This window comes from Gobio gobio, assembly GCF_949357685.1.
Source record: "Gobio gobio genome assembly, chromosome: 16".
NCBI classification, from domain to species: domain Eukaryota; kingdom Metazoa; phylum Chordata; class Actinopteri; order Cypriniformes; family Gobionidae; genus Gobio; species Gobio gobio.
The window spans coordinates 28,299,879-28,312,845 of record NC_137109.1 but is presented as its reverse complement, the minus strand read 5'-3'; the positions used below and the strand labels follow the sequence as shown (position 1 = coordinate 28,312,845).

Genomic DNA, 12,967 nt, shown 5'->3' with positions numbered 1-12,967 from the left:
CCGCTAAAACATTAACAGACAGCAGAAGTAATGGAGCAATACTATGATCTGGCATATTGATGGGCTTTTCTTTTGTGTGTTTTATCTCTTGGAAGTGGTCTGCCAAGTCTTTTGTTTAAGATAGAAAAGCACCTTTTACCCTCATGCTTCATCAAAGTACAATATTAGTGCAAAAATATTAGCAATATTATTTGTGAAGGTGAGCACAGATACAATCATTTTAAGACCTCTTTAAAGACAAGCAGGACACAAACGTCTAATATTCTGTTAATAGCTGTGATATATTACTGAACCATTGCCAGATTATATAACAATTTTATTGCAAATGACTCCCCCAAGGAGGAGGACTCAATAAAATGTTACTGAATCAAATCAGTTAAATCAGTATTATCAACCATCACTGTAAAATAAATAATTAGGCTATGCATTGTTATTTTTATAAACCTGTTGGCCTCAGACATCAGTTTAAGCAGTAAAAACAAATGAATATTAAACTTTACATAAGCTTTAACTTGCATTAACAAAACATGTTTGGCATTCATTTTTCAAAATTGTAAAAAAGAAAAACAACAGGGATGCATTAGGTCATTTGTCTTGTTAGCTCCAGATTGTTGTCCAGGCCATTGTGGAAAAACTATCCAAAAATCTAGTTAAGGGATCTAAATCTATAATCTGAAAGCACTGCATGTGACAATTTGTAACTGGACATATGGTGACATACCATGCAATGAATCACAATAAAGTCATATTATGACAGTGATAGAATTAGAATATCAGTGCATATCACCCGTTTTGTATTCATCATGTCTGCCCCGTTAAGCTCTTTCATTTAATTACAAAATGAACTCCCCTGCTATGGCATAACAGGCTGAAATTTCTTCCTCACATGCAATGGAAACCGGCTCAACTGTTTCCGATGATTCTGGCCACCTGAAAGCAGATTGTATTGGTTGTTTACTCAAACTTAAAGAAATATTTTCATTATGTGAACCTCTTCTCTACTAGGACTCTGCCTTATTGAAGTCATAATTAATATCCAGTGTCCAAAAGCTAAATAATCTCTATATATTACAAAAAAACTCACACACATTCCTTTTAATTAAAGCCCCTTTTGTCATTGCTTATTTTTCTGGTTCATTCATTTGTTGATTCTACACGGCCTATGGTGTGTAGACTGAACAGTTAATTGGTTCAGGCTTTAAAGATATATTAAATAAACATCAACAAAGGGCAATACATTTAAATTATGCAACACTAACTCAGAAAAAAAGGTTAAATGGGGTTTTATTTAGAACCCTAGAGGTTTTGACTCAATTTTAAAATGCCCCTATTATGCTTTTTTGAATATTACCTTTCATGCAGTGTGTAGTATAGCTGTTTGTGAATGTAAAATGTCTGCAAAGTTTTAAAGATCAAAGTGCACGACAAATAAAGTCATTGTCTCCTAAAGAAATAATCGATACTCAACTGCTGAAACGAGTCAAAACCAATTCCAGTCTCACTTCCTGTTACATACTTACATAACAATTTAACAAATTTGCATAATGCCAGCCTTTATTGGCTTCCTGTGAACAAGTCTAATTTGACCCGCCCTCAAACACTATAGCTGAAGCCTGGAAGAGTTTGGTTTGTGTTGTCGATATGTCGAGAAGACGCTGCTTCAAATCAAAAAGATGAGGTGCTGGAATTGATTCGGGAAAAACAATGCCATCATTTGTATCACTGTGTGTCAAGTGCTGAGAATTCAAGATATGGTAATAGGTGTTTCATTTCCGACACACACAACCAGTAGAACACTCAGTTCAAATAAACCGCTGTCAGACTTTTTAAGTAATGAGGTGGTGTGCTATGTGTATTATCAGGGCTCAACGCTAGCCCTGATAATACGCCAGTGGTTCCAATTTTTACTTGCCCTGCCAACATTTTTACTGGCCCCACCATAAAAATATAAATAAAATAAAACAGGCCTAGTTATTGTTTTTGATCCATGAAACCTAAATGTGTTTGACTCCAAAAATTACTAGCCTAGCTTATAAAAAAAATTACGACAACAGCACAAATGCATACAAAAGAACAAACATACAAATAAAATAAACAGTTATTTTTAGGTTTTTCCATGTAGGCCTAGGTCCAAACTACATTTTCAGGTACAGAAACAGTAATCAAATGTAAAATATCATTGCATATAGTCTTAACTGTATAAATATAGATGAACCCTTATTAAAGTTATTCAGTCAAGAGCAGTGAGTGATTTTTTTCTGTCTTATCTCGTTTTTAAAGTCCCTGTAAAGACAATTCTGAGATTTGTTTCTAAACACATTATAAATGTTAGAAATGTATTGCTGAAACACATTACAAAGACTGTGAACTATGTAGTACTGAATTCAGAAGTTAGACCGGTTTTCACCGTTGCGGTGTTCAGGATTTTCTGGGCGGGGCTAAAACGGTGGCTCGATGACGCACTGGAGCCACTGAGCATATGGCCCCTCCCCCTACTCTATCATAACTGTTGATGACGCACTGGAGCCACCGAGCCTGGCTCCTCCCCTAACACGATCATAAATAGAGCACATTCGCATCAGTTTGCCCGCTCGATCACGAGTTACTGTCAGTACTGTTAGTTACTATAACCTACAACTTACAAAACAGCTTACAAAACAAAAACGATGATCAAGAAGAAGTGGATTAATTTTGTGAACAGCCACATTGATGGAGAGCTGAGGATCCCCACCAACACCTGCCTCTGCAGTGACTATTTTACAAACTTTCACCGGAGACAACTGGGATTCACTGATAATCCGCTGTAGAATGGGGCTGAACTGACTATCCCCCGCCCCAGCCTTCATCCTCCCGTCCCGCCGACATCTGGTGCGACGTGATCATAGACGGTCGTGATCAGTACGTCAGTGTTGTTTTGTGTGCTACGGCAGCTTTCCCGTGAGTGAGACAGCGGACACACCCCCAGCGTTTGAGAGCAAAGAATGCTGCTCATTTTTTCAAGCTTTTGATAAGCTATTTTACGTACTTGCCGGATTTTTTTATGATTCAAATTTGGCTGGGTGGTTAATAACACATTTATTTGTGGTGTGAGAAACTCAGAACACATGTTTAGTTTTGCCTTTACAGGGACTTTAATGAGAAAACGCTTCGCTAATATTGACGAGATTTTCCGGCTTTCATTGTTTTCACTGATACGGTAGGGGGCGCTATTATGCATCTCCTGTATGAGTACAGAATCTCCAAAACACAGGCGAAGAAGCAGCAGAAACGAGCGATCTCATATAAGCAGATGTATATGAAAAATAATGTGATCAAGGGTTAAAGTGGGCCGGAACGGTCCTGAACTGTGTTCCGGCACCTCAGATAAATTAATAAATAAATAGATCCAGCAGTCGCAGCTGGATCGTCTCACGCACAGCGCTGACAAACTCGTTCAGCGCTTTCGCCGCTCTTTTGAAGTGATAACGAGCACCAGGCGGATGCTTTATCTGTTTAAATACAAGCGCAACATCATGTGTGGCGAAACTAGCTGAACCAGACTGAATAGCTCCTACCATGTGAAGTGAAGTGTTGAGGTAAACTATAGGCTGCCTACACGACTGTAATGATGGCTGTAGTCAGCTATGAGGTAACCGAGGTCCGGACCTCTGTATTTTTCCGAGGTGTATAGCTATAATAAATGTTTTAAAATAATTTCAACCAGACTAGGCATAAAATAATGAATGTGTGTGTACATATTGTGAACTAATTTATTAAACGTATTTATATTGTTCGTATCCTTCAGTGAATTCAGTAAAAAATATAGGCTAAATATCAGTCAACCCTATGTTTACTTTCTTCACTGACAAAATTAAAAGACTATCAGCCAGAGAGAAAGAGTGATGGAAAGAGAGAGTGTTGAAATGAGGAGAGAGTAGGTGTGACAAGATAATCTACTGCCCACTAACATGGTTTTGAAAGCTATTTATTATTCATTTTTTAGCCTTCAAACATCTTAAAAATGCACATATGTAGATCAGAGAAATACAATTTTTCTTGGGGCTCAAATTTGGGACCTAGCTGCTATTAAAACTCCTTAAGGCAGTTTATTCAAAAGTTGTTGCTGTTTCTGAAAACCTGTTTGCTTTGACCTCATATCTGGAGTTAATGCATTTATGCTGTTAATGTGTTGCAGCCTGGAATATTTAAATATAGGCCTACTTAATATTAAAAATTGAATATTCATTGTATGGTCATTGTATCTCTGTGCTTTGACGATTGTTGTTGTTTTTTTTTTACTAATTATTTTTGTGGACATATGGTGTCACGTTGTGTGGCACCAAGATCGGCTACTATGGAGGCCCTTGGGTTTGTTATAGCCCCAGGGCCCTACTTTTTCTTAATTCGGGTTTTAATCATTTTTATACTTCCCATTTTTATGTTTTAATTTACATTGCGAAAAACAAGGTTGTGTCGCATATTTTAACATAGTATCATCATCTTATCAGTGTAGATGTAGATGGACCAAAATAAAACCATTAAAATATCAAGTAAATAAGTATTGTGATACTTGGTGCCACAGTGACACTCTTGTCCCAAAAAGTATTGCTATACCACGACTATAATCAATATGTTGTCCCATGGTGAGTCATTTTTCCCTGTTCCAGCTAAACAAAATTTGAGGGTTCCCCCACCTGCCAAATCCCACGTTAACCATTGAATGTGATCATCAACAATAAACAGCAAAATTGCCTAATGTTACTGAATGAAATGTCGCCCCAGGACGAGCTATAGGACTGTGAAGCTTTGGGGGTATTGATGGACTCGAACTACTTCATCTGTGTTTTGATCATCGCTCTGAATCCCATCCGGATGCAGTCTTTGACAAAAAGCGCAATTTTCTCAGCTTTTTCTCAAAATGTTGCTTTTTTTTCATTAAACTTACCCACATTCACGTGTTGATGAAAAAAAAGAATGCATGAAGCTAGAATCAAACTGTTCTCTGTTCTTTCTTTTGATATATTGCATGTTCAGAATCAGATATTCATACAAGATTTTCTGTGGGCCATGAAACTTGTGAAAATGACCAAATAAGCTAGTGGTGACTGGCAAATTTTATGTTTACGTTCCCTTAATACATAACCGACTATGTTTATGATGATACTCGACAAGACCGGCATTTTCACAATTTTATGTGAATATTTGTGCAATGTGAGACGCATAGGCACGCTTAGGATGTGTGCTGCTGAACCAAACTGAGAGATGTGGGCACTTTCTCGTCTAATATGTGCGCTTGAATATTTAAATTGGCAAGGCTTTACAAATGCGCAAATTATCAACTTCCATGAAGATGCAGCACTGGCCCGAGCGGGCAAGTGATAGTTCTGTCAACTGGCCCGAGCGTTTTTCACACTGGCCCTGGGCCATCAGGCAGTCCTTGTTGTCAATCCCTGATTATGACAATATTGTATTATTTTTTGACCTTGGATGCATGTAAACCTATTGTAGGAGACCTCCATAACAAAATTAGGACCCTTTAAAGGTGCACTGTGTAAGTTTTAGTGGCATCTAGCAGCGAGGTTGTGAATTGCAACCGCCCACTGCTCAGATGTCGTCGCCTGAGACAGCAGAGAGTAGTTGAAGAGTTCGGTTGCAAAACGCGATAAACGCCATTTTTTGACATTTGGATTTTATTATTGGAAATCACTGTTTAGATGTACCTTAATCTATGTGTGAATTGCTGCCATTAATAAGATTTAAAAATGTACATTTTAAGCCTACTACAAAATGTATTTTTTCACAAAACGCGATATCCGCCAGCCCAGTTTCTTTACAAAGTGCGATATAACGGTTAGGCTATAGAACGTTCAGGATGCTGCGCGAGCTCAGGATGTCACGCGAGGAGAGAGTCACCGCCGGTGAAGTGAGTTTGCTCAGTGATTTAACGATAATATCAAAACAAAAAACATATTTTTAAAAAGAGGATTCAATAGGCTAACTAAAAAACGTTTACCATTTAACTGTTTATACTGTAGGCGAGCTGTCAGTCACGTAGGCTACGTCACTGATCAACAGCTGTCTGTCAGTCAGAGAATCAAAGCTTCAAGCTAACGTTATGGATTTTGATGACGGATTGGAGCCGGTCATTCCAGCTGCTGTTGGGAGAAAGAGGAAGGCATCTAAAGAAAATCATCACAGGGAGAAGACCAAACGGGCAAGGCATTCAGGGGAGGGAAAACATCCAAAGATTAATTGTGGTCATCGTGCGACTGCGAGTAATGTTGGTCTGTGTCATGCCGACAAACTGTCAGATGAAGATGTAGCCTTCAACTTCACAAAAATGTATAAAAACGCTACAAAAGTGGACCAAGATAACATTGATTCACTAGCTTTTCTTAATGGTATAACAGTAGTAGAATATAGCCTAAGGTGGATATATAGCGTTTTGCAAAAAATAAAAAATGTTGTTATGTTGTGAATGTTCTGGCCAAAACTAACTCAGAATCTTATTATTATTAATCAATCTTTGTATATACTATTCCATATATTTATGATGTATTGTTTTTTTAACCAATTTAAGATGTTTGACAATGTTAAGATAAATATGTTGCATTTTGGCATGGTTTTTGACTTATTTATGAACTATTTATGGACATCAAATTAAATAAAAAATATCCTAGATTTGAAGAATATTGTGTCCCTGGCCTTCACTGAGCTCAAGTAATAGTTTAATGTACAAAAAATTGTGAATTAACTTGACTGTTGATGTCTTAAATAATAATGTAAAATAACCAACATTTCTCAAAATGGATATATCTCGTTTTGCAACGAAACTCTTCAGTTAGTGCTCTATAGAGCAATTTGTCCATTTAGGGCGACTGTAGAGACATGGCTGCGCAAAATGGTGACTTCACTGTAAGGGGACCCGCGGTGTATTTAGATATAAATAGCTCATTCTAAGGTAATAAAAACATAATGGTTCATTATGTAAGGTATTATAAATTGCATATATATATATATATATATATATATATACTGTATATATATATAAATATATATATATAGGAAATATTATATTGCATTTCTTTCAATAGATCCTCATAAATATTACACACTGCACCTTTAAAATAGCATAATAGGGGTTCTATATTTGGTTCTATATGTTAAGCACCTGAAAAAATCCCTTTGCTTTTCCCCTTTTTAATCCCTTTTTCTTCTAAGAGTGTTACTATAGTGTAACTGTCACTTTTATTTTAGATTAAAAATAATAAGCCAGTACAGCACTGACCTACAGAGCCGAGCATGGGCATGTTCCCTCCTTCCCCATCAGCACAGGGCAGACGCCTCCTGCTAGGTGTGGCACACTCCAAGAACCCACTAGCTGTAGAGCTGGTGATACCCATACTGAAGCCTGTCACACCCATAGGTGTGCTCTCACCTAAGAGGCATACACAAAAAGCTTTCATTGTCATTTTGTTTTTCTTAAATTACTTATTTTTAAGAAGCACAATTGTATAGAGCAAAGTCACAGTGTGCTTGTGTTGTTCTTCATGCCACTTGGCCAAACCAGCCACCTATTTTGTAAAAGTGACGCACCTTTGACAAGCCCTCGACTTGTCCTCATGTTACAGGCAAAATCCATAGGTGTGAAAGACCTTTTCATAGGGGTATCGGACTGCAGAACAAAAACATGGCATGAGTTACATCTAACAATAGACTCCGCCGTATTTACCTCATATTACAAGCACTGTTACCACAGCAGTGTCTGAACCAGGAAAGTATCTATATCACTTGTAGAATGTGTTGATGTTTCTACAAGGTTGTATAGAAATGCAATTTTGGTATTTGGTTTTGTTCCACATTAAACTGCGGGTTACCTATAGCTACAGTATAACTGCCTAACATCTGATACCACAATAACTACTTCTGACAGCAAATGTACGCTGTCAAGACTGTCACATAATTCTGTTCAATGTATGCGTTATCATCTGCAATCTGAATGCGTTTTTTCAGCTGCCCTATACTTTTGAAATTTGTAAAAGTTTTACTGGGCTTAATACTATTTCAGTCATTCCACTTCAAAATGTCACTTTTAATTCAACCCATTACTTGCCGTGATTATTTGTATTTGAAATTTACTAGCCATTTAAAGCTGCAGTCTGTAACTTTTTTTGGTTAAAAATTACTCAAAATAAATTTGAGCAAGAATATAACCAGCCAGTGTTCAAAACAATCTCCTTACCTGCCTGATTCACAGCAGAAAGCTTGTAATAATGTGTTATAATTTGAGTGGTAGGCTACTGTTATCTTTCTGTGGGAAATATGAGCTTCCACCGTTCGTTTTTGCATCACTACGTCATGTCTGTATACTAGTGATGTGAATCGATTTAAAACATTTTTTTACTAATTAATCAAACATTTTCTGTAATTAATCATGATTAATTGCATTTTTTTATATTTTGATATTGTAATAATTTCAGTTACTCTCCAAATTAATATAGAAACAATTTAAAGACAGCATATTTAAAATATTTGTTGTAATGGCATCTTTTTACGAACATGACGCGGATCTGACGCACTGATGCGCTGTTTCTCACAAGTTCATTTAAGACGTTACTTAAAGACTCCTAACATGAGAATACTCGACAAAACTAGCATTTTTTTGTTCAAGAGCGAAAGAAAACTCGATGTGTGAACGAGACTAGCGCGTATGTGTGTGTGTGTGTGTGTGTGTGTGTGTGTGTCAGGGTGTCCCTCGATTAGCTCCCTAGCTTCCTAGGTGGTGAATCAGTATATCGTGTACATGAATGTGGACGACTCCCTGATCAGTGCCCTGGCTACTGAACTAGTGAGCGGATCGAGACGCACCCACACAGACAGGACATTGACATTGACCACACGGACATTGACGTTCTCTTGTGTATTGTCGCGCTTAGATTATTTAAAAGCATTTACATGAACAAGAGCGTGATCATAATGTAACGTTGGGCAAAAGTGGATATTAAAAACGGACGCTGCGTTAATTGGTTTAAATATTTTTACTTATTTAATTATTTTACTTATTTAATTATTTTAATTTGCCCAGCACTACTGTATACATAAAGAAGTCTGGGCTACTAGGCTATATCGTGGAAGCGTGTGTGGATGCTGCAGGTGGTAGATCGTTTGTGGCCTATTCTTACAGCAGCTGGAATTTAATTAAACTTGTCATTTTGATGGCAGCTTGTAATCCAGAAAGTTCAAAATGACAATCATCGTTGACAACTGGTGTGTTGATAGACAATCCACACATACACCTCAAAACATTAGATTCCTCTACATGCGCAACCCATGCACAACCCATGTAAAGAAGATAACTCCGCAAATAACTGCAATTTCAGGGTTCAAACAGAGATGGCGACAAAGAGGTAAAACTTACGGACTGCATCTTTAAATTGAAGTAAAAATTGTTTCAAAGTAAATCCTACACCATTTTTTCCCCCAGTGCAAATACTGTACTATGATCATAATTGTAGGGAATTACTCTGAATGTATGTGTAGTATTGGGCCGAGACAGAGACTCCAGCATCAGGTTGGGCTCTCTCAACGGTGGGAGATTGTTTACTGCGTGCATGACACTGGTAGCTCCACCTCTTAGGATCCTCCCTCTGAGCTAGGAGATATAGAGAAAGATCACAGTTTTGACTCTAAAATCAAACCAAATCAGTGCAGACTGAATGGCCAAACATCTTTAAATACACAGATCATTTGCCATATTTCTTCATATCTCTTCCAAATATAAAAAAAATAAAAATTCACAAATAATGGGGAAGTCATGGCAAATGGCTGCCCACTGCTCCGGGTGAGTGTGTCCACGGTTTGCAGTGTTTGTGTGCGTTCACTACTCACTGCTCCTACTGTGTTTGCAGTAACTTGGATGGGTTAAATGCAGAGGACAAATTCTGAGTATGGGTTGCCGGCCTCCACGTCATGTCACTTAAATTAAAATGTAGATATAAGTTTAAGATGATTTGAACTTTCTATAAAAGAGCAAAGGGCAACCATGTTTACTGTTTCTAATGTCATGTCAACTAGACTATGGAGGCAATATGCCCCTTTCACCCATTTAAAAAAAAATACTGCTATCTCTGTTTACAGAGATCAAAGTCCTCACACTTTTTTCAGGATTCATTAATGAACATCATTTATTACAAATGGAAATGTTTTGAAACTTGATAAAGGTCTTTACTGTCACTTTAGATCATTTTTATGAGTCCTTTCTGAATAAATGTATACATTTTTCTGAATCCAAACATTTGAATGGTAATGAATACTTGAATGGTATATACTAAGATGTATGTGACATATCCATATGTTCTTTTCTAGCAAATAAATGAACTTGCCATTGCAAGTAAAAAACAAACAAAATAACAAAGGTAGTGGTACTTGCATGAATCTTTTCAGATAAGGCAGATCAATGGTCTGCAGGCCACATGACACCAGTGTGGGTTGTTACCTGCACAAGCCTGGAAATAGGTGTGTAGTATTCTTGCTCTGGAGACTCAGAGAGTATCTGAGGAAGCCTGTGATTTTGAACAGCACTCACTGGAGGAGACGGCAGGCTTTCATTCACAGTGGATCTGCGAGAAACAAACCCAAGAAAACATACTTACTCTAATTAGCAATCTGCATGTTTACTCATGCCTGATCCCCTGCAGGAGCTCAAGGCTACTTCTATGATTTTTCCAAGTGATGACAAGGTTAAAAGTGTTACAATTAATAAGGTTCAATGCAGCTAGAGGGACCAATTTAACAAGCACTTTTAAAAAGAGTCTGCATTTCAAAAGAAGGTCTCACCCTGTTATAACGCAACCCCAGTAGACTTTGCATTGAATAATCTGCAGCCAAATATTCTAAGAGTTGCATCATGCATAAAGTTGTTGCTGCAGCAGAACCTCTCGTATCACATTCTTTACGTAAAACTTGTGAGGATATAAATCGGTGCACGCAGAGGTATAGTTCACCCCCAAAAAATTCTTAATAAAGTTAACAAATTCCTTCTGAAGCAAATCTATGCGTTTGTGAAAAATATCCATATTTAAAACTTTATAAAGTAAACTATAGCTTCCGGCTGATCGCCTTCCGTATTCAACTCACGGAAAAAGTGTAGTGCCTCTCACAGAGTCACAGTTTTAAATGCTTACAATACGTCTGACGACATTGCACACCAGTTACACTCATCAGACGTAGCGTAAGCATTTTAAACTGGGAGAGGTGTTACACTTTTTCTGTGAGTTTAATACAGAAGTTGATCAGCCGGAAGCTAGATAATTAAAGTTTTAAATATGGATATTTTTCTTACACAAATGCATCGATTCGCTTCAGAAGGCCTTTATTAACCCCCCGGAGCCGTATGGAACAGTGACGTTTTATGAACTTTAAAAACAGAGCCACAATCACTGCCATTATAAAGCTTGGAAGAGACAGGACTTTTTTAATATAGATCTGATTGTGTTCGTCTGAAAGAAGAATGTCATTTACACCTAGGATGACTTGAGGGTGAGTAAATGATGGGCTAATTTTCATTTTTGGGTGAACTAACCCTTTAAAATGACCATAAAAGCAGCCCATAAGTCTATGCACTATATTACAAGAGTTCTAAAGCCATATGGTAGTTTTTAATTATGAACATTGGATTTTTTAACAAATCATTCAGACAATTTGGTGAACTGTATGAACTGATTCAATGAAAGTATCTTCTTTGATGATGTGTTTACTGGAACGAGGGTGGGATAACCTGTCACTCAAATGAGATCGCACCAATAGCAAACCACAAAGATCCAACAATCCAATCAATTCCCGACAGGCAAAATCAAGACCTGCTGTACATTTTTCTTGTTCGGGAAGACGTCTCACTCTGATGTAAGAAGAAAAGACTATCACAACTTTTGTTTCAAGCCAACTTTTCATTCAGTCTCTCACACTTGAACAAATAGATCTTCTGTGGTGCTCTTTTAAAGCTCTCTGTTTATATTCCCCAGAAGAAACAAAATTGTAAAGCTTTGGAACATGAGGGTGAGTAAATGATGACAGAATTGTCATTTTTGGATGAACTATCCCTTTAAACTCCTTTAATAATGTACGCTGAGCTTACAGTCTAGTTCCTCGTAACAGTTGGCTTCCGTTTCCCATGAGGTTGTGGTACATCCGAACCCTGCCATTTAGTCTGGGAAGTCTGCGCTGGGCTGGGGGTTTCTGTATGAGTATGCTGGACCCTCTCAGAGCCTGGATCTTCTCACACATCAACACGCTTGGTGCATCATCTGGGTCATATCTAGGAGAAGCCAAGACAGATCAAGTTGTAGATCTTAATTTGTTTTCATGTTGACTTATCTCTAGTTAATATACGTCTTAATTCCGTTCGTTATTAAATGGAAACAGTTATTTAGAAATAGCAATAGAAAAACTGTTTTGTTTAGTTTTTGTAGGGTTAGATAAGAACTGTCCAAACTCCATAAGACTTACAGGGCTTTATCACTAAATCCCTGATGTCTCTGTTGCAGTGGCTTTGCTTGGATTGTCATAACACCATTTAAATTAATCTTGTAGGCACTTGAGTCCTGATAAAAGAAATGGCAAATTCATAACATGAGAACATAACAGACAGAATCTCAACTTTACAGCAAAGTGCATGTTTCTCGTAGGTTGTCACCTGTACATTATTGCTGCATGTTGACAGGAATGTGGTTCTGCTACTAGAACCTCTGGACAACAGAAGGTGAGGTCCTTTAACAGGGATCTGAGGTGAAGGCACTTGACTGGAGCTCTCTAATGTTCTCCTCTGTGTTACTCCATCTGATTTCAAAAGAACATTAGGAATTGGGGGAAATCTCCAACAATACACTTAACTGCTGGCAAATTAGCAACTGAATTTAATTGTATTACTCCAAATGCCACAGAGTAGCACAAACTCACAAAGGGTCAAATACAGTTAATTCTGCTGATTCAA

General features: G+C 37.5%; 1 protein-coding gene across 1 annotated transcript in view; it reads right to left on the bottom strand.

The window, feature by feature from the left end:
• Window positions 1-297: 297 nt before the first annotated feature.
• Window positions 298-12,967, bottom strand: part of fam149a (family with sequence similarity 149 member A) — a gene marked incomplete at its 5' end in the record, with an annotated part of 42,232 nt that continues 29,562 nt past the window's right edge. The window contains 8 exons of the mRNA XM_079839255.1: window positions 298-930; window positions 7,268-7,417; window positions 7,576-7,654; window positions 9,503-9,631; window positions 10,475-10,598; window positions 12,113-12,292; window positions 12,484-12,578; window positions 12,671-12,813. Coding sequence (XP_079695381.1) covers window positions 854-930; window positions 7,268-7,417; window positions 7,576-7,654; window positions 9,503-9,631; window positions 10,475-10,598; window positions 12,113-12,292; window positions 12,484-12,578; window positions 12,671-12,813 — 977 coding nt within the window. The 3' untranslated portion in view covers window positions 298-853. The remainder of the gene's footprint in view (window positions 931-7,267; window positions 7,418-7,575; window positions 7,655-9,502; window positions 9,632-10,474; window positions 10,599-12,112; window positions 12,293-12,483; window positions 12,579-12,670; window positions 12,814-12,967) is intronic.